The sequence below is a fragment of the Cyprinodon variegatus genome, unplaced genomic scaffold, assembly GCF_000732505.1.
Source record: "Cyprinodon variegatus isolate N-32 unplaced genomic scaffold, C_variegatus-1.0 Scaffold961, whole genome shotgun sequence".
NCBI classification, from domain to species: domain Eukaryota; kingdom Metazoa; phylum Chordata; class Actinopteri; order Cyprinodontiformes; family Cyprinodontidae; genus Cyprinodon; species Cyprinodon variegatus.
The window spans coordinates 136,979-156,546 of NW_015151414.1; the positions used below are offsets into that span (position 1 = coordinate 136,979).

The window sequence follows — 19,568 nt, forward strand, 5'->3', positions numbered from 1 at the left end:
CATCTTAAATAACAGTTAATTATCCTTCTGTTTAGGACGAGATGGGGTGAGATCTTCTTAGTAAGAGCGGATGGCAGGAGGAACATGGGCACATTCCTGTTCGTTCAGAGAGTGGTCAATAACCGGGCGGTAACGCAGCGTCACCTGTTAGCGGGCAGAATGAAAGGTGTGTTAAGACATCACAGATTATTTTGAAATCTGAATAAACGGAGCAAAGCATACCTTTCCGGTCTTGGGGTCTACGTATGACATGGTGTGCTTCCTCCAGTGCTCATCGAAGGGCTTCTTCTGCTGACCCTCCAGGGGCTTGGAGTAGTCGTACTCGTCGATGCGATCCTGGAACATAAAGGTGGCGGATTTAGAGAGCAGCCAGACAGGAAGTAAGCTATGTGCAGCTTAGGTTACCATGGTGACAGACTACGGTACATTTTTACCACGTTACCAAGTTTGTATTTCTACTCATAGGACTTTACATTAACTGATCTTCACCTTAGTTAATGCTTTATGACCAACCCTAAAATTTACTCTAAAGTTAATTCACACCAGGCCTCTAAGTTGACCCCTAACATTAAAAATGAGGTTCTGCCACATTAGCACTAACGATTGATCCTGAAACAGCTGGTAAACTATAAAAGCTAATAAACAGAAGTACAAACAAACTATAAATGCAAAACCATTTAAAGACTCATCTAGCATAATTTTGCCAGGAGTGCTTTTATTTTTTTATAAATATGGATTAATGAGCATAGTCCAAAGTATAACTTCTCCATTATTTTGCATGTTGGTCATGATGCTTGATAAAGTGAAGGTTTCCAAGGAAGAATGTTTTTTAACAGGTACTTAGTTTTGCTTTGAACTCAGTTTCTCCATAAAGTATCAATGAGCGCCCCCAAGTGGCCAAAATTATGAGACATATTTTGAAACCTAATTGCCATATTCTTCTTCTCTTTTTGTATTAATTGTGTCCAAGAACACAGTGGTAATAAACATGCAAGAGTAATAAATATAAGGGAGCATGTCTGTTGCTTCCACTGACAGCAGATATATGATCATTTCAGAAGGAAGTGAGGAAAATACACTAGGACATAATGCCAATTAATACTGAGATAATGCATCTTAAAGTGAGCAAGGAAACAGAAACATGGATAAAAACTCAGTCAAAGATGTTCCAGGGGTCTAAGGTAAATAAGGGAAAATCTAAGAACTTACTTTGAAGTCCTCTCTGGCGTGGGCTCCTCTGCTCTCCTTTCTTTGCTCAGCAGAGTTGATGGTTTGGACAGCGTTCAGCATGAGGTTCTGCAGCTCCAGGGATTCCACCAAATCAGTGTTCCACACAATTCCTAAAACAAAACACAAAAATCTAAATGAGAAGGGAAAAAAACAAAGATAATAAACTCCTTAAGCATCCCCCCCCCACCCCACAGCGTGATCCAGAGAAGCCATTAAGGAAACCAGTCCCTACCTCTGTCAAAGGTCTTGATCTTCTCCATGCTCTGATAGATGTCGTCTAACTTTCCACATCCCTCCTCCAGAACAGAGCCGGTACGGAACACGGCAGCATGGTTCTGCATAGCCTGAGCACAGAAATAAAGCAGGCGTCTTAGCCTTTGATGAACACCTTTTAGCTCCTGTGTGGAAGTGACAAATCCAGAGTCCACTGATGTCTGTATTTAAAGTTGCACCTTCTGCATGTTGAGCCTGATTTCAGACGTTCTCAGACTTCCATTAGCAAACCTCAGCTTGTCCAGGTTAGCCACAGACTCTTCTCCGGCGCTGGGCTTTAGAGGAGACAGCTTCTCGCCTTAAAAAGATTTTAAAAACAAGCATTAGTTAAATGAACAAGGAAACCGTGTAGTGTCTTAAATTTCTCCCAGAATGAAACGGATCCTCACCAGGCTTGTGCTCCTCAGCGATGGTGAGAGCGCAGGCTCTCCCGAACACCACCAGGTCCAGCAGGGAGTTGGCCCCCAGCCGGTTGGCTCCATGGACGCTGGCACACGCCGCCTCACCACAGGCGTACAGACCAGGAACCACCTTGTCCTCGCCATTGGTGTGATCAATCACCTGACAGTGAAAAGAATCACCATCAGAATAACGGTTGAGATTAATTAATGGTCGGAGGATCGGAACAGAGGCCGTACCTGTCCCTTGTAGTTGGTGGGTATGCCTCCCATATTGTAATGAACTGTGGGCAGGACGGGGATGGGCTCCTTAGTAACGTCGACGCCAGCGAAGATCATGGCCGTCTCGGAGATTCCAGGCAGCCTAGTCGCCAGCTGCTGGGGAGGCAGGTGGTGGAGCTGCAGGTACACATGGTCCTTGTCTGGACCTACACCTCTATAGAAGGAAAAGACATGTTAGATATCGTTTCATTGTTAAACATCTACAACAACCAAATAGTTTTTGTCCGTACCTGCCCTCCCTGATCTCTATTGTCATGGAGCGGGACACCACGTCTCTGGAAGCCAGATCTTTGGCGTTGGGTGCGTATCGCTCCATGAAGCGCTCCCCCTCGCTGTTGATCAGGATTCCTCCCTCACCACGGCAACCCTCTGTGATCAGGCAACCAGCTCCATAGATTCCTGCAAACATCCCAAGTTAAAGCAATGACCATCTGAGGAAATGCGCCTCCACAACTCCAGTGTCAACCAGACCACAATCCCAAGAATTCCCCATCTTTTATCCTTTATCATTTTAATATTTGAAATATCATTAAAGGAAGAAAGGACAGGCTAAACAAAAGGAGGGGAAAGTTGGACATAAGGATTAAAAAAAAAGCAAGCAAACAATTTTTGAACAATGTTTGTGTTTAAAATGATAAATAAAATTAAAATGAATACAGATTTACAGACAGCTAATGCCACACTGGCATCGTCACTGTATAACAGGATTACGCAATGTCACTAGTGAGCCTGGTGTCAAATGTCTGGCAGGAACAAAAATAAGGATGACCTTCAGTCCTTGTGAGAGGCACATCTGTCACACTATGTCTAACTGGAGTTATGATCCAATCCATGTGTAAAAAGAAGCAGTTTTAGATCAATGGTCAGAGCAAGAAAACAAAGAGAAAACTAATAAACAGTCAAAAATACTTGGGAGGAAAATTGTGTATTCGTGATTCCACATAGTATTTATAATCTACTGCATAAAAAAAATGGCTAATTTACAGTTTTTCCACAATGTTTTTCCACAAAGTAGACACACATATCAGATATCTGCTATTAAGCTGGATTGGATAGATTAGGAATTCGATATAGATCCAGTCCAGTAACCTTTACATGGAACCATTATTTACTTCTTTTTGCTGCTTATTTCTCAATAAATGATATAAAGCAAGTTTATATCTGTGTTTATTTACCTTTTTTAACAAGTCTAAAGCCTTCACTCATGCGGCAAGTTATATAGTTAATTTAACAGTTGAATCAGACTGTATCTGATATCAACTGATACGCTTAGCCGACCTATCAGATTGGAAAAAACTGGATTAATGAATCTCTATCTAAAATGCCATATTAAGGTTAGATCTGACATTACGTCGGTCCAACTCTGGCTTCTTCAGCTCCAGATGCTTGTTTGAGCTGAAGATATGCAACCAGTTGCCGACATTGGTTTAAACCAATGCCTCAAATTAAATCTGCATAGATCCAATCTAGCAACAACTTTTCCATTTGATTAGTGAACAAAGGTTTGAAACTTATTTAATCACCTTTTTCATGACTTGCTCTTTATCCAGCCAAGTAAGAAAGGCAAGGTTATGACAATAAGAATGCAAATATGCATCCAATACATTTCTCACCAGTGGGGTGGAACTGCACAAACTCCATGTCCTGACACGGCAGGCCGGCTCTGGTAACCATGGCGTTCCCGTCTCCTGTGCTGGTGTGGGCGGATGTGCAGCTGAAATATGTTCTTCCATAACCCCTACAAGAAAAAATTTTAAACTCTCATCACCACCACCACTCCTAACATGACAACACAGAGCTACAGCTTAAATGAGTGTCCTACCCAGTAGCGATGACGGTGTTCTGAGATCTGAAGCGGTGAATGGAACCGTCTTCCATGCACAGAGCAATTACTCCTTTACACACGCCGTCTTCCATCAGCAGATCCAGGGCAAAGTACTCCACGAAGTAGCTGGTGTCATAACGGAGCGACTGGACAAAGGGCAGGAAGAATGAGCAGTGAAACGCAGTAAAATGAGTATTAACAGAAACGACAAAGGGGGCGCTGGCGTTCTCACCCTTCCATAAAGCGTATGCAGCAGGGAGTGTCCCGTTCTGTCTGCCACGCAGCAGCAGCGGTGGGCCTGACCCCCCTTTCCGTATTTGAGACTCTGACCACCGAAGGCTCTCTGGTAGATCTTCCCTTCTTCGGTGCGGCTGAAGGGCATGCCGAAGTTTTCCAGCTGATAAAAGGTAAGAAACATGAATCCTCCGTGTAATTGAACAGTTAAAGTAGCATAACATCAAGGATTAAGCCTTCATAATCATCCTCAGTGGGCAGAACGACAAATGAGTAAGATCCAACCTCCACTACGGCTGCAGGTGCCTGTTCTGTCATGTAGTGGATGGCGTCCTGGTCTCCGAGCCAATCGGATCCCTTCACTGTGTCGTAGAAATGCCAGCGCCAGTCATCTTCCTCCATATTACCCAGAGCTGCGTTGATCCCCCCCTAAGAAGAGGAATAATTAACCAAACATTAGCACTACTAAACTTTAACTACTTACAGCTGTGTGTCGCCAACATGACTCGCGTTCCCGTTAGCATAAACCATAACATCAGCGTACCTGAGCAGCGACAGTATGAGACCTGGTGGGGAAGAGCTTGGTGACGCAGGCCGTGTTGAAGCCAGCCTCCGACAGGCCAAAAGCAGCACGAAGCCCTGCTCCTCCAGCTCCCACCACCACGGCATCAAACTCATGATCCACAACAGGATACTGGGTGGAGATCTGAAGGCAGACAAAGAAAAACATTGTTTTTAACGGGAAATAAAAGAGTTTGCATTAAAACTCAAAGTACTTTTTAGACACAGAGTACTATTACTTAACTAAAGTACCATTTCCAAATATATGAAGGCCAGATAACAGAAATCATTGCGACTTTCAATTAAACAAAAGAAGAACTCACATCATCTGCTACTTTGGCATTGTTCTTCTTGCCATAGATGGAGAAGTGAAAGTTCCTGTAGCCCTGAACGGCAGCGGCGGGAACCTGCCAGCGAAACAGTTAAAGAGTCACATGAAGGACATGAAAGTCATCAACACAGCGACAGTAAAAAATATCAGCAATACAGTTTGAGGCTGGCTTGTTAGTATATTAAGATACTGGCAACATTTCCCACTGATTTAATAAACAATTAAAAGTTATCGATTCAATCTGTGCTGCTCTCAGAAGATAGAAATGAATAATAATAATAATAATAATTAAACTTTATTGATCTCACATTGGAGAAATGTACCTCTGAATTTAGCCCCTTCCCTTGGGGAGCAGTGGGCTGCCATCATGTGGCGCCGGGGGAGCAGTGTGGGGTTAAGGGTCTTGCTCAATCTCAGAACCTCAGGATTCCAAGATCTATGTCCTAACCACTAGGCCACCACTCCCACAACTAAATCCCATCACAAATTATTCAGCTTAAAATAGTGAATAAATTAACACTTAAAACTAATGAGGGGTGATAACCGCTTAAAGACGACTCAGAAGTACTTTACGTTTACTAATCACTACATATATTATATATTGTACTGTACTGTTAATTTAAAATACAGAGTAAAATAATCATATAAAATCTTAAGGTGTGGTCTAGTCACCAATAGGGGGTCCTTATCTGCGGTACTTTCGTTGTGGGGGGTAAAAGCCTGGAACTCCCAAATGTTTAAAAACTCCAGGTCCAGATCACAACAGTCTGTCACTGTCACATTTTTGGCCCTGATTAAGCATTTTGATTAGGTTTTTTTTTTTTTTTTAAGATAAAGGTAAGAGAAATATTAGAAATATGTTTTATAGGATAAATAGGGATGATCTCTTAATCTTCTCTTAGATTCAAAACTATTATGTATATCAAAAGAAGAGATAAGGCATGTTTTCTCTTTATCTTTTTGTATAAAAGAATATTAGAAAGAATATCAGATTCAGACAAATTCAGCAGAGCTAGGACAAACTTCTCAACAACAGAAACATATCCTGCAGATCTCCACAAAAATTATTTTTGAAATGTGGAGGCTCCAGTTCCAGCCTGGGGTGTTGGAATTAGATGCATTCCTGTAATCAATAAATCACACAAGTCTACTGGACAGAAATGTTAATATTTATAAATCTTTTTTTTTCTCTTAACATTAGAATCATAACCCAGCATGCAGTGTTTCCATAAAAACAAGAATGTAATAATTTATCTCACTATATTTTGATTAATCATAATCGGTTCCCCATGTTTATTTCCTGAGAGTTTTGAAAATAAAAAGCAGTAAAGTACTACATTATAAGTGTAGAGTCGCCTGTCTTTGTATCAAAATCTGCTCTGCATCATTGGCTGACCCACCTGCTTATCAAAAATAAGAACAGCCAATTAAAGACTCAACTTTAATAGGATGAATGACTTAGTTGTTTTCAAGATATGCAAACTACATCAGCCAAATGTAAAAAAATAAAATAAAATATTTCAGTCTTGTGTTATTGTGTTGCATTTTAATTACTAATGCATCAGCTAGGTTTTGTTATGCTAAATTATCAAAGGAAGTGTAGAAAGATGTTAATGGTAGATTTTTGTTCTTTTGTGAAAACAGATGTTTGCTTTTGATCTTTAAGTAAAGATAGCTTTGATTTCTAGGATGGGTTTATTGTTTTTTTTTACAATTAAATAAAAACAATACTTTATTGATCCCAAAGAGAAAACAAATAATTACTATTATTGGTTTAGGACCACTTTATCATTCATGAACTTCCTTTTAGCAGTGTCATGTATAGAAGCCTACATAAATGAAGAAGGATATAGACAAATAAAACTGCTAGAAAAAAAGGGAAGCTTCCTCTTACAAGGGAATCCTACAGCTATGGAACAGAAGATTTAATTGATGGTTTATGGGATAAAACCAACTACATTAAAACAGAAACAACAATTAAATTAAAACTGTCTTACGCACTTTTTATTACAACATGTGTAACTAGATTATAACTCATGAAACCCATGTTTTCTTTAAAGATATTCATCATCTTACAAAGAAATAAAATAGATAAGGTATCCATAAGTATGTGTTTTGTAAGCAAGTCCTGTTTTCAATAAAAATATCTTGGTAATGCATCCGCCATCTTGAAAGGTGGCAGTTTTGTTTTTTTTCTTAAGTGGCACCTTCTCCTCCCTGGATGGCTGTGCTGTGTAGAGACACCTTTTGCACCAAATTCAAAATTTCAGAAAACTGCACTTTTAATAGCTGTTCGTGATTAACAAAGGAGTTAAATATTCATGATGGATGACACTGATGGACTTCAGCAAAAGAATGTCATCTAAAGCTGCTGAAAAACTGATATTATATATCAAAATTTGTCCTGCTTATTTATAAGCAAGTCCTGGTCAGGTGTTTACATAAAATGTGTTCTCATTTTAGGATCATGCAAGTCCATCTGTAGGTTTGATTACAAAGTTTTGATTTGAAGTGCTTTTCTTCTTTAAAATATTATCTGAGAGTTATAATTTTTTTAAATTACACATGTGGCATAAGTCGAACCGAACTGTTATCCTTAAATGGGATGGATAAAATGATGTTCTTCAAGTGTCACATTGAGACACCCTATGCTACATAATAGGTTACGCAAGCAGCAACTCGGCGGTTATGAAAGCAAGCTTCACTTGCTGCCAGCTCAAATATACTGACTCAAACTTATACACATATTCAAAAAATATATATGTAAAAATATTCCTAAATATGTTTGAATGTTCAGTTCTGGTTACTGACCGCTTTCGAGTTAGAGAGCACCCGCTTGGAGAGAAGACAGGACGCAGCGCGTACGGTCGCCATGTTGGTTGAAGTATGACTGGTTCCTCCGCTGGTGCTGGAGGAAGAAATACTTTGTCGGACTGGACTGAACCACTATACGAAGAGGGGTGGGTATTTGTTTTGAATCTAATATTTCTTACTAATAAAAAATATGAAATCATTTTAAAGAAGATAATCCAGTAAAATAGATCATTTATTTTCAGAAAAAAATACACCGTTATTTTTGAACATGTTTATTTAGCATTATGAATGATAACTTACATAGACCTCCCTGTCATACTGAGTGGAGGAGAATGCGTTTTTTTATTGTATAAGCGGAGTGTGTAGGAACAAATGCATAAGTGACCTAGGCATTTGATTCAAGGTGAGACTCAGCAGTATACATTAAACAAATAAGTAATGGTTTTATATATTTGTGGCTCAGCTATATTTCCCATTGTTGACTTAAAGTCCGATACTGCAGCTGCAAAGCTAAAGGTTAGCCAGCATGCTAGCTGATGCTAGCTTTGTTTTTGTTAGGCTAAAATGTCAAACCTGCTCAGTGTCCATCACCATAGACTGTAAAATAATTCTACAACTTTATTCAGCCTTGTTTGTGTTGTTACGGTTAATTTTCTAAATGCTTAAATAAATAAATATTTATATCCAATATCCAACACTTAAGTTTAAGCTTTTAAAAAGTAAAATAGCTACATTTTTTTTTTTACAGTAACCTATCCTCTTGGTCTTCACTTTTGCAGTTGGTTTTGTCATCAGAATCTAAAATAAATGTTTTTTCTATAATTATTCAAAACCCTGGTTAAATCTGTAAATCAAAATGCAAGCTGCAGAAGACTCAAGTGAATATAAATGTAGTGTTTTTTTATTAATTTTTTTAATCTTTCTAGCAGGCTCCATGAACAACTTGAATGACCCCCCCAGATGGAACATCCAACCTGACCCCAGAGGGAGGGAGGCGGGTGCTGGTGATGGCAACCAATGGAACTACGCCCTGCTTGTGCCCATGCTGGGACTGGCAGCATTTCGTAAGTTGAACAACGAAGATGCCTCTTTACTAGTTTGGATTGGGTTTTTCTTTCTTTTTAATAATGAGAGAAACACTGGATTGAAAAGCAGACCAAGTTGTATGTTTTCCTGTCTTCCATCTCATGAAGCTTTACTTCCTGGAAGCTCTACACTTGCTTAAATCATTCTCAAAAATTAAACAATTGACCATATTCAGCAACAATATCTTTCCTGTGATTAAAATAGAAAATGGAATGTAATAGGAAAATATTTGGTACAACTTAAGCTAAAAAAAAGTCTTTAATTTTTGATATAGTTTGATATAGTATAGTATAGAAATGCTTAACCCTAACCCTAACTATGGAAACTTAAAAAGTAGAAAATCCGTAATAATCTTATGTTCATATAGGAAAAAAAAAATTCTGACTTCTAAATGAACGTTAGCCATTTTGTGTTCCTTTCTGATCTCAATTTTATTTTTCGTAGGACTGGATATAGACTCCAGTGCTCACTATGCTACTCTGGTTATAAATCTTGAAGATTAAAATATATATATATATAAATACTTTCATTGGTTGCTTTTTTAAGGTTGGATATGGACGAGGGATTCTCAGAATGAGATCCAGAAGATTAAAGTTCAGTACGACAAAGACATGTCCACGATAAAAAGTGAGATGGAGGCTCGTTACAGAGACACGCTAACAGAGAGCCGCCGGGCAGTGGCTACGCTTGAGCTAGAGCTAGAGAAGGAGAAACAGAGGGTGAAAGGATACCAGCAGGCGCTGGTCTCTCATAGCCAGCATCTAATCCAGGAACGGAAACAACTGGAACAGGTATTCCTCCATGACATTTTTAATATTCATTCATATTCTTATTTATTCTATCTATTGTGTTCTTTAATTTAAAACCTATTATTTTCTCTGTAAGGAGCGAGAGGCACTGAACACAGAGAAGCAGAAGTTGGTCAAATCTGGCGCTGCCGGTGCTGCACTGCGTGACGCCCTGGATAGGGAGACCAGCTGGTATCAGCGAGCCTCAGCCACTCTGAGGGAGCTGGAGGGTCTGCTGGTGGAGCGTCAGAACGCCTACTGCTCCCTCCTCCAGCCCCGAGATCATCGGCTGGAGATGGAGAAGAACATGCTGCTTAAGGTCGTCAAAGATCCCGTCGCTGCAGAGCTGGGTCTAGAGTCGGACTTGAAGGACATTTTTAAAAGAGACAAACACTGTGCAGATCTGATGAACATGGACAAAAGGAAGAATGGAAGCCTCATGTGGGTTTACTTGAAGTACTGGCAGCTGCAGATAACTCTGCAGAAACACAAAAGAGCTGAAGAAGCCATATTTGAAGGGAAAATCCAGAGTCTCCTAAAGTAACCCAGTTAAGCTATTTTTTGGCATCCTGTTTTGCTTGGAAACGTGATTTCTGATAGGAATGTTATGCAAATACCGAAGAGGTCATTTTATTCAGATGTGTTTTTTTCCCATCATGCTTCTGTCTAACTCCCCTCTGAGTTAAGGGAGCATCATAAATACATATATCAAGACTTGATAGCTTTAATTTAACTGGTAAGTTAAAATGCACTTAGGAGAATCAGGTGGCATCTGATGGCACTTTTAAGAGAATAAAAAACATTTTCTTTTTAAAATTAAGTTAAAATATTCTCAGCATTTACTTATAACTTTTTTAACTTCCATTTTAAAGACAAGGGTAAAAATGCGTCTGTTATTTTAATACTTTGAGAATATTTTGCACACAATTCAGAATGAAGTGAAACACTAAATATTCTGTTGATAAAATGGTAATGTTCTGCATATTTTCTTCGTCAAATGAATTTTAGTGGGACGTAGGGACACCTTATCACCTGTCTCTGTCATTTCCTCAGGTTTTAATCTTTCTCAGTGGGATTATTTCATCAAATTGAAAAGATGTGTCTTATTAAATTTGACTTCAGGAAAAAAAAATCTTGGGGACAGCACTTTATCTAAGTTGCATGTTAAAAAAGGAAGAACAAATCTTTAATACTAAAAAATAACAAAAACACTAGAATTCTCAGATGGGTCTGCACTGAAAGGCACACGTAAAGCGACTTCATGCACACGTGTAGCTTTTTTCATGGGAAAACCTGGCCGTTGTGTTGTTTTTCCAGAACCGTGTAAAATGTGCTGTCATGAGTTCACATGTACTGACCACCATGTGCAATCCTCTGAATGTATTTTTTTCAATAGATTTTTTTTTTTTTTTCAGTTGTCTTGTCTTTTTTTTTAACCTTGCAAGCAAGATGAATTGTCGTGAGATTTGCAAATTCTCAAACCCACGAAAATACATCTTGCCAGGAACTGAAAGGTGTATTTGTTGTTGATACAGAAATGTTCGGGATCAATGTCAACGCGTCAACTAGAGGGGCAACACTGAAGTAAAACAAAGACCGGTTTTAGCTAGAATACCCTCTATTTCTTTCGGAAAAATTAGAAAGGGGCTGTGATTTTTTACCTTTGTGGATGGGTATATGGTTACACATTCCTCCAGACCATATTTGCTAAGAGAGTTTACTCCATTAAACAAAGAATCTCTCAGCTGCTACTGTGGCTGTGATTGGCTAAAAACTCACATGGGAGAAACGCACCCAATCAGCTCAAGAATTGTACTGACTGTCCCTCCCTTTTGCAAACACTTTCTACTGGATGCTTTCCAGATCCATACATGTAGTTCAATTTGACTTCTACACAGTTTGAATCTGGATTATGCCAGGTTAGGGTTTTTTTCTTACTTCAAACTATACATTGTCCAGAAGGGGGCGCTCTCTGCATCTTGTATGCAGATCTTTTAATCTGAGACTAGATGTTTGCAATATTTGCATGAGTAGATATAGCCAGGATTATGTTAAAATTGAAAGTTAAAAACTGTTATATTTCATATTAGACCAGGCCATACTGTTTAAACCAACATGTTTATTTCTACATTTGGAATCAAAAGCTTAACACGACTTTTGTTATAGTTTTATTTTACCAGTATAAATCATAGTTTGCAAGATTATTGCATTTTTGAATAGTGATGTTATTATAGATATAAACTAGGCAGATCTTGTTGCCTATTATTATTAGTCCAGTTCTCTGAAAATTACAGTGTAGGTCAGACAGTTTAGAGTTTATTTCCAGAACTGCAGTTTTAATCTCATTACTCCCTCCTTGGTACTCGATGAGAGACTTCTCTTGGAGAGGACATCAGACCCGAGGCTCTGAAGTTCCCTCTGACTGGCTTGCACAGGTCCTGAGTTTTGGCCGAGGTTTCCTCTTTGCCTGCTGTAATATTTCTCCTGGCGGGCAGCACTGTGCAGGTGGAGAGCGGCAGCTGGAACTCTGTCATGACTCCCCTCTCCCTGCCCAGCTTCAGTGTCTGGTTGGGGCTCCTCTGAACCATTAGATGGACCACCTGCTGCTGCTTATAACTCTCTCTGCGAACTCTGTCGGTCTCTGACAGGGTCAACCTGCAACACAGCAAACTCACTGTAAAACTGCAACAAAAAATTCTCTCTAGATTATATGTTATGTTATGTCATGTATTTCTTCTTTGAAATACATGACAAAACATAACAGATTTTTGATATTTAGATGACAAACTTCCCATCAGACAAATATGAAATCAACTTTGTCAAAGGGTATCGTTTATTATTTGTAGATCAGGCATCATAAACTTTAAATGTTGCACATGTATGGTTTATTTAAATGGCTAAAATTCTTTAAGGGTTTAAAAAAAACGATTTATTCTTGTTCTATCATTCTTATTAAACAGGTTTATTATATTTGCAGATGAAGGTCTGTCAGGGGTTTGTTTCTGTAAAACATGTAAATCTCTTAAAAGAGGGAAGATAGATTCATTCTTTATCTGAATGTAAGTTTGTCTTGTTGGTAATCAGTTAAGTTTAGTTTCATTACATTTTTAAAACCCAATTCATGCATTACCAGTTTCTTCCATTTCTTTTTATGCCACACATTTGATAGATGGTTCAATGTAAAGTGACTGATAAATAAGGATATAAAGTAACAACGAAGTCAATGAATCCTTGTCATCAAAAAATATAACCAAATGTTTCAGAAACTTCACTGAAGAGGACAGGCATAATACAGCAACTATATAAAATCATTTGTAGAAAATGTTAAATACCACTGGAAGACAAATATGTCCATAGTGTAGTAGTCCGGTGTAGGGGGGGCTGTTAACATAGAAGCTAAATTTAAACTTCTCAGAAGGAAACAAGGTTGGTGATGCTCTCTGGAGAGCAGGGTCTTCATCTTCATGGCAGCACATCTAAATTTAGATTTCTTTGACTGTTCTAAAGACTGTTCTAAAGAATGGCAGATTTAGGTTTAAAACAATCAGTATTCTAAGAAATTATTTTGCTCAAATATACAAAGACAAAAATAGAAAGTTAACGCCAATTAAGACAAAATAAAAGAGTTTTTTTTTTCAATGGTTTGTCTTAAAATTGTTTTCTGTTTTTCCAATCCCAGTAATAGGTGAAAAAGTTTTTATTAGTGTAACAGAAAGCCAATCCTTATAACTTCTTTTAACAGCTTTTAACATATTTCCATTGATACAAACCATTTAGCTTGGATAACCTCAGTGTCATCACCCTAATTTTTATCTCCTTCAACAGAGATCCTGTATCTCTACAGTTATGCTACTCTAGACTTTGACTGCTGGAGGACATAGGGACCCCTTTTTCTTTATTCTGCTTTATTCTATCTCTATTCTCTAATTCAGAAGAATCTGTTAGTCCAATCTATAATGTTATGCTCTCTCTGCTTTTTCTCATAGTAGCTTCATCTCGTCTGTTCCTGTTTGGCTGTGACTCCATCCTGGAGAAAAATATCAGCTGTGCTGCTGCCATCGACACCTTTGTTTATAGATGTTCAAGTTTGCCCTGATTTTCAGTGTAGTCCTGTTTCTCTGACTGTGACTGGCTGGATGTGCTCACTTTCATCCTGGCTCGGAGCTCATCTGCCTGGCTGTGTGTTTCCTGGATAGGGCCGCCTGTGGAGCTGGGTGACAGTTTCTTTTTGTATCTCTGCTTCTGTCTCCCTGAACCCCAGTCGGCTTCTGCAGATGGCCGCTCACACTGAGCCTGGTTTTGCTGGAGGTTTCTTCCTGTTAAAAGGGAGTTTTTTCTCTCCACTGTCGCTACAGCCATGCTTAGTGTGAGGGATTGCCTTCAAGTCAATGAGTCGATGCAATCAACTGGTTTTCTTAGATAGAAAACTTTGAACCAATCTGACTGTAGGACCGGGTTGAATTGTCTCTGTAAATTACCTTGAGATTAAATGTTTTCTGAATTGGCACCATATAAATAAACTGAATTAAATTGAATAGTTTCTGAAACAACTTCAACTAGTGCTTCTTCAAAACATTATTAACTCCTGTCAGAAAAAAACATGTTTCCACAAGTAAATGATTGATTTAAATCTAAATCTGTTGGTAGCGATTTATCAACTCAAATAATAAGCAGCAGCCTTCAGCGTTAAACTCACCTGTACTGAGGTCTCGTTTCCAGAACCACATTCAGCCAGCAGGAGATGTAGCTCTCCTTCTTCCACAGATTGTCCTCCTGTAGATCACAGTAGGAGTTCACCAGGTAGCTGCCTCCTCTGCTCACACAGTGCATGGTAACGTCCGTATCAATGCCTCTGATTAAACTGTTGACACTGAAGCTGAATGAAAATTAAGGCAGAAGAACATAACAAACAAGTAATAAATGATCTTTGCGTCAGTATCGAGCATCAACAAATCTGAGATGAGTTCCTCTGTGCTGCAATGTCTTAAATGTCCCGTCTTGTTGCTATATTTACTCCTCTGTGTCATATTGTTGTGTATTTGGTGGATACCCCCCCCTCAGGCTTTCTGGAGGTTAGTTTTTATCTGAAAAGGAGCTTTGAAACGGCTTCCATGACGTGAGTGGGAAGGATTAATGGAGCAAATTCAATAGCCAGTTAATGTGCTTGGAGATATCAGCTTTGTGCCTCCATTTAAACAAGTAAAGCTGGTAAAAGGAACGGAAGTAACCCTGTTCTTCTAGGTTTACAGACCTGAGCTGAAAGAAACATTAAATGGATTAAAGTGAAATCTGTTTAAGCTGCTGCTGATCAAATGACTGCCTGCATAGTTGAAGTCAGAACCTTTAATCAGAACCGTTTTCCTAACACACCAGAAGACCAAAGCCTTATCAACCTCTTTTTGCAGCTTACTAACACTTTATATTTTCTGTTTAAAAAAAACAACAGAAACTTGAATACTTTTTATTGGACTAACTTTGTAATATTGACACAAACTAATGTATGGTGGGAAAGGAAAATGACACTTTGATCTGCCTTTTACAAATATAGATCTTAAAAATGTGTTAAAAATCTGTTTTTGACCTTAAGAAACCAGATGAAGCTGCAAAGTTGAAAGCAGGGTTATGAAACAACATCCCAAACCCGCGGCACCAGTCAATCCTGCCCTGTAAAATGTAAAAGTGCCAGGAGCCTCCAACTAAAGTGGCAGGGTAACGAGAGCCTCCATCAGAGAAACAGCCAAGTGTCTTCAGTCAGGAGCCTCTGTAAGACAGACCACTAGAGGAGATCTTTCCCAGCTACAGCAATATCTACAGTAAACCAATGAGGAAATCCCTACAATGTGTTACATTTAAATTCAATTTGGTTTAGTTAACATTGAATTGGATGGAATGGATTCTCTCCTGAAGTGGAATGACCTACCAGCAGGACAACTATCAATTGCTTCCAAAATCTGGAGTTTTCAGATCAAAGCCATCCTTAAAGAAAGTCATAAACATCTCCATGTAGAAGTGTTCACAAAAAAACATGCAGAGAACACAGAAACACTGCGGATGAAATGAAACAAAAACTTAATTTTTTGGCCTAATATAAAATTGCTACTTGCCCACATCACCATGTTTGTGAAACACGGTGGTGGCAGCATTATGCTAAGAGGGCAATTTTCTTCAGCAGAGACCAGCTAGATTGATGGAAGTTAGAAGTAGAGCTGCAAGAAGCTGTGGAGGACGTGAAACCGAGGTAGAGGTTCAGCTTCCTGCTGACCCTGAACCATGCTTAGATCAAAGCATGGTCATCATGATCAAGGAGCGTCTGGTCAGAGTCAGCAGATCCTTTCCAACCAATATGAATAATCATGTTTTGTAAAAAAATAAAATAAAATAAAAAATACAATTGCAGTCTGCAGATTTGACAAGCTAGCGGGAAGCAACCTGCAAACCTGTATTTGCAGGTTGCTTCCTGCTAGTTTTGTTTTTATAATAGCTATAAAAGTTATAGATGTAATTTGCTGATATTTTCAAAGAAGGTGTGTTTTGTGACTGACAAAGTTACAAACAAATTTTATGGAATTCTTTTTTAACCATTAAAACTTGGTAAAGATCCAGATAATGCTATCATAGCTATAGGGGTAAGGAAGGCCAGCTCTGTGATTGGATGCCCTCTGGACGCAGTGCAGGAGGTGGACTGAAACTAAAATAACATCTCTGTTTAATGTTTCCCACCCCATGCATGAAGCTGTTGCTGACCTGGAAAGCTCCATCAATGGAAGGCTGCACCCTAAATGCACCAGGGAGCATCATCACAGATCCTTCCTCCCAGCAGCTGTGAGACTCTATAACAATCATTGTTCTCAACAACCTCAATAAGTTACATTCATCCTGTCTTTTTGTAGTTTCTATCTCAGTTAAATAACATGCTGCTGTTATAGTTGCACATCTCTGGCGTTGCTGTCATTTTTCACATTTCCACTACTGTACTGTATTGTCCACAGCTGTTGTTTATTTTCTATTCTCCAGATACAGCGTATTTATATTGTAGAAACACAGTACAATACTCTATTTGCTTTCTTTTCCTATCTGTTATTTTTATACTTTTCTAAGGTCCAAATTTGTGTGACCACTTCTACTATAACCCTTTGCTGCTGTAAACAATTTCCCCATTCTCAATATGGGCATAAATGTGCTGCTTGGTTGCTTTTTTAGATAGTTTTATAACATCCTACTTTTTAGACTAGACTCCCAAAAAAGTACTTTAAAGTTTCTGGTTTTATTGATAGCCTTGAGACTGAAAAAAATAAAGGCTTCTAGTCTCTTTTTAGTTAAGGTCCTCCAGCAGAGCAGCGTTGGAGCTGCAGCAGACTCCACAGGAAGCAGACGTCACCCTGAGCGTTTTTCCACGCGACGAATGGCAGCGTCGGTCTGATCAGACTGAAACTGAATCTGAGTTTGATGGAATAATGTGGCAGAGAGAAGATGCTGGACTCCGACCAACTCAAACTCAGCTCTGTGACACCAGAGTCAGCAACACATGACTCCATCTGAACACATGTTGCCGTGGTGACAGGGGGTGTACATTTTCCGAACAATTTAAGCTTCCACCGTATCAAACATGCATATCTTAACTGAAGTGGGTACATACCCCACGGTCTTACCTCAACTCATCGCCAAAGAAACCCTTTTTTTTCAAGGAGGAACTAATCAGATGATTGATAATAACAGCACTACCAATAAAAACAAATGATTTAGTGAGTTTTATTGTGAAAGGAGAAGAGGATCATCACCTAAAATCCAAGAACAAAGGAGAACAGAAAAGGTCCACTGTTTTTGTTGTTGTTCATTCTTCTGATATTCTTCTATGGGGCTGGTTTAATCAAAAAATGATGTCTAAGAGACAACAAACATGGTCCTGGAAAAACAAAAACACGCCGACATGTCGTTGACCTCAGCAGAACCAAACCCGCTCCCCATCAGTAGCTGAACCAGGCAGGTCTTTTCCTCGGCCGCTCCACTATCCTCTTCTCTCTGTCCTGCTCGCTCGGCGTTTCCCCCTCATACAGGACGACCGTTTCCACAGCCGGGGCCCTCAGGGGGCCGCCTTCCATTTCCCTCATCTGTTGACGAATCAGAGCGGTCTCCCTGCTAACCTTGGCGTAACAGAAGCCACACAGGACGTGTTTCTGCTTCAAGTGGCCGCACTCTGGACACGGCTCAATGTTGTTCTGGTTAAACAGACAGGAGAAGCAGAGAGATTAAAAAGTTCTCCTAGAAATATTTGGTGCATTATAAAGTCATATTTAATTATAGATAAATAACATTTATTTTTCCCTTTTATAAAATGAAAAATGTCATTCTAATTCTATGATTGAAATGTTACATTTGACTGTTTTTTATCTCTGTGACTTTCCTGGTCCTCCATACTAATGCGCCATGGCTGCTAAATGTACCTGAACTTTGATTAGTTTGCTTTCAGATCTCCTTCTGGTTCTGTTGACCTCTATGGTGCGTCTCTTCTTGGGGGCCGCCATCCACAGGATGCTGTCCATGAGCCCGGGGCCCTGCTCCTCATCCTGCTGGGATTCCTGGTCAATCTGGGGCAGAAGGCCGGGGCCGTTCACTGCCAAACAAGGAGCTTAAGGACAGAAAAAAAAAACATTGAGTAAGGAGCTACACAGCTGACAGCATGGAGAATCAGCAGAGATAGTATACCAACATGCAACCTTGTAATTACAAAATAGTGATAGGTCCAGCAACACCGAAGCGTCGGTGCATGCGTTGAGCCCATAGAGCAAAACACTGTATCGGTAGACGTGTCCTTTCAAGATTGTCATGTGACCGATACAGGATTTGTTTCTAACTGACTGACAAACTTAACTGAACTGTCAACATGAGGCATCTGCTAAAAAAAGTGCTTCATCTACTGCGGTTTAATCATTAAAATTATCAAGAATTTTGGAGCAGCCTAAAAGGAACAGGAACGTTTCAGCTGTTGCGTTTTTATTTTAATTTTCTCATTGTGTCATACTTTTCCTCTCAGTTATCACTCAAGTTATCTGAAATAAAGGTCATTTCAAATTGACTCTTAGTTTATTTAATGTTTTTACTTTACCTATTGTTTTAAAAAATATGATTTAAAATCCTAGTCCACAAGCATCCTCATTCACATTTTCCCCTTAAATGTTTACATTATGATATATGTTCATATTATTTATTGGCTGCATCTAAAAATATAAAAAATACTTTTAATTTAAACATAGATATGAAATAATACAATATAACCTAGAATAACTTTAATGATATAATTGTAGTAGGTCATCAAATCAATTCAGTTTAGTCTATCCAATAAGCTGTAGTGTCTTTAAATGTCCAGCAGGTGTCAGTATTCTGTCAGACAGTATCAATGCAGTTTGGCAATGTGTCGAAACGCTTCAAGATGCCTCAATAACCCATCACTATATATACTCAATATATATTACAAAATGAATCGGAATACGTTTAATCAGTCTGCAAGTTTTTGTTACAACATCCGCAGCCTTTATTTATGCGGGTAAAACTCACCCGCCTGAGTTTCCAGTCCGGTTAACTGCAGAAGTCTGCTTTCAATACGCAGCAGAGAAAACCTGAGGCTCTGCACCAAAGCAGGTAAATTCATCATTTTATATCAGCGTCTTTCCTCTCCTTCAAAACATGACAAAACACCTCACGGTCACACAAGCGCCATCTTCCGGCTTCTTCTTCTTCGTCTTAGTGGC

General features: G+C 39.1%; 4 protein-coding genes across 5 annotated transcripts; 1 reads left to right on the forward strand and 3 right to left on the reverse strand.

The window, feature by feature from the left end:
- sdha (succinate dehydrogenase complex subunit A, flavoprotein (Fp)) lies at positions 1-8,033 on the reverse strand. Its single transcript, XM_015398792.1, has 15 exons — positions 7,946-8,033; positions 5,127-5,210; positions 4,787-4,948; positions 4,528-4,671; positions 4,241-4,405; positions 4,006-4,154; positions 3,797-3,921; positions 2,414-2,582; positions 2,142-2,337; positions 1,893-2,064; positions 1,683-1,801; positions 1,463-1,574; positions 1,210-1,340; positions 223-336; positions 1-144 (listed from the first exon to the last, which is right to left on the reverse strand). Exons 1-15 carry the CDS (start codon positions 8,006-8,008, stop codon positions 58-60), a joined length of 1,992 nt encoding a protein of 663 aa, XP_015254278.1. The 5' UTR covers positions 8,009-8,033; the 3' UTR covers positions 1-57.
- Positions 8,034-8,230: 197 nt separating this feature from the next.
- On the forward strand, positions 8,231-11,236 carry ccdc127 (coiled-coil domain containing 127). Of its 2 annotated transcripts, none has more exons than XM_015398783.1 (4): positions 8,231-8,351; positions 8,875-9,012; positions 9,581-9,825; positions 9,920-11,236. In XM_015398783.1, exons 2-4 carry the CDS (start codon positions 8,883-8,885, stop codon positions 10,364-10,366), a joined length of 822 nt encoding a protein of 273 aa, XP_015254269.1. In that variant the 5' UTR covers positions 8,231-8,351; positions 8,875-8,882; the 3' UTR covers positions 10,367-11,236. The 2 variants fall into 2 exon arrangements, with proteins under 2 accessions (XP_015254269.1, XP_015254270.1); XM_015398784.1 differs by having other exon boundaries at positions 8,238-8,351; positions 8,878-9,012.
- A 229-nt stretch (positions 11,237-11,465) lies between these two features.
- On the reverse strand, positions 11,466-15,141 carry LOC107100337 (telethonin-like). The gene is made up of 2 exons (XM_015398786.1): positions 14,519-15,141; positions 11,466-12,477 (listed from the first exon to the last, which is right to left on the reverse strand). Exons 1-2 carry the CDS (start codon positions 14,650-14,652, stop codon positions 12,168-12,170), a joined length of 444 nt encoding a protein of 147 aa, XP_015254272.1. The 5' UTR covers positions 14,653-15,141; the 3' UTR covers positions 11,466-12,167.
- Positions 15,142-17,549: 2,408 nt separating this feature from the next.
- On the reverse strand, positions 17,550-19,564 carry mrpl32 (mitochondrial ribosomal protein L32). Its single transcript, XM_015398785.1, has 3 exons — positions 19,375-19,564; positions 18,264-18,448; positions 17,550-18,038 (listed from the first exon to the last, which is right to left on the reverse strand). The coding sequence occupies exons 1-3, from the start codon at positions 19,469-19,471 to the stop codon at positions 17,787-17,789; spliced, it is 534 nt and encodes a 177-aa protein (XP_015254271.1). The 5' UTR covers positions 19,472-19,564; the 3' UTR covers positions 17,550-17,786.
- Between the last annotated feature and the right edge of the window lie 4 nt (positions 19,565-19,568).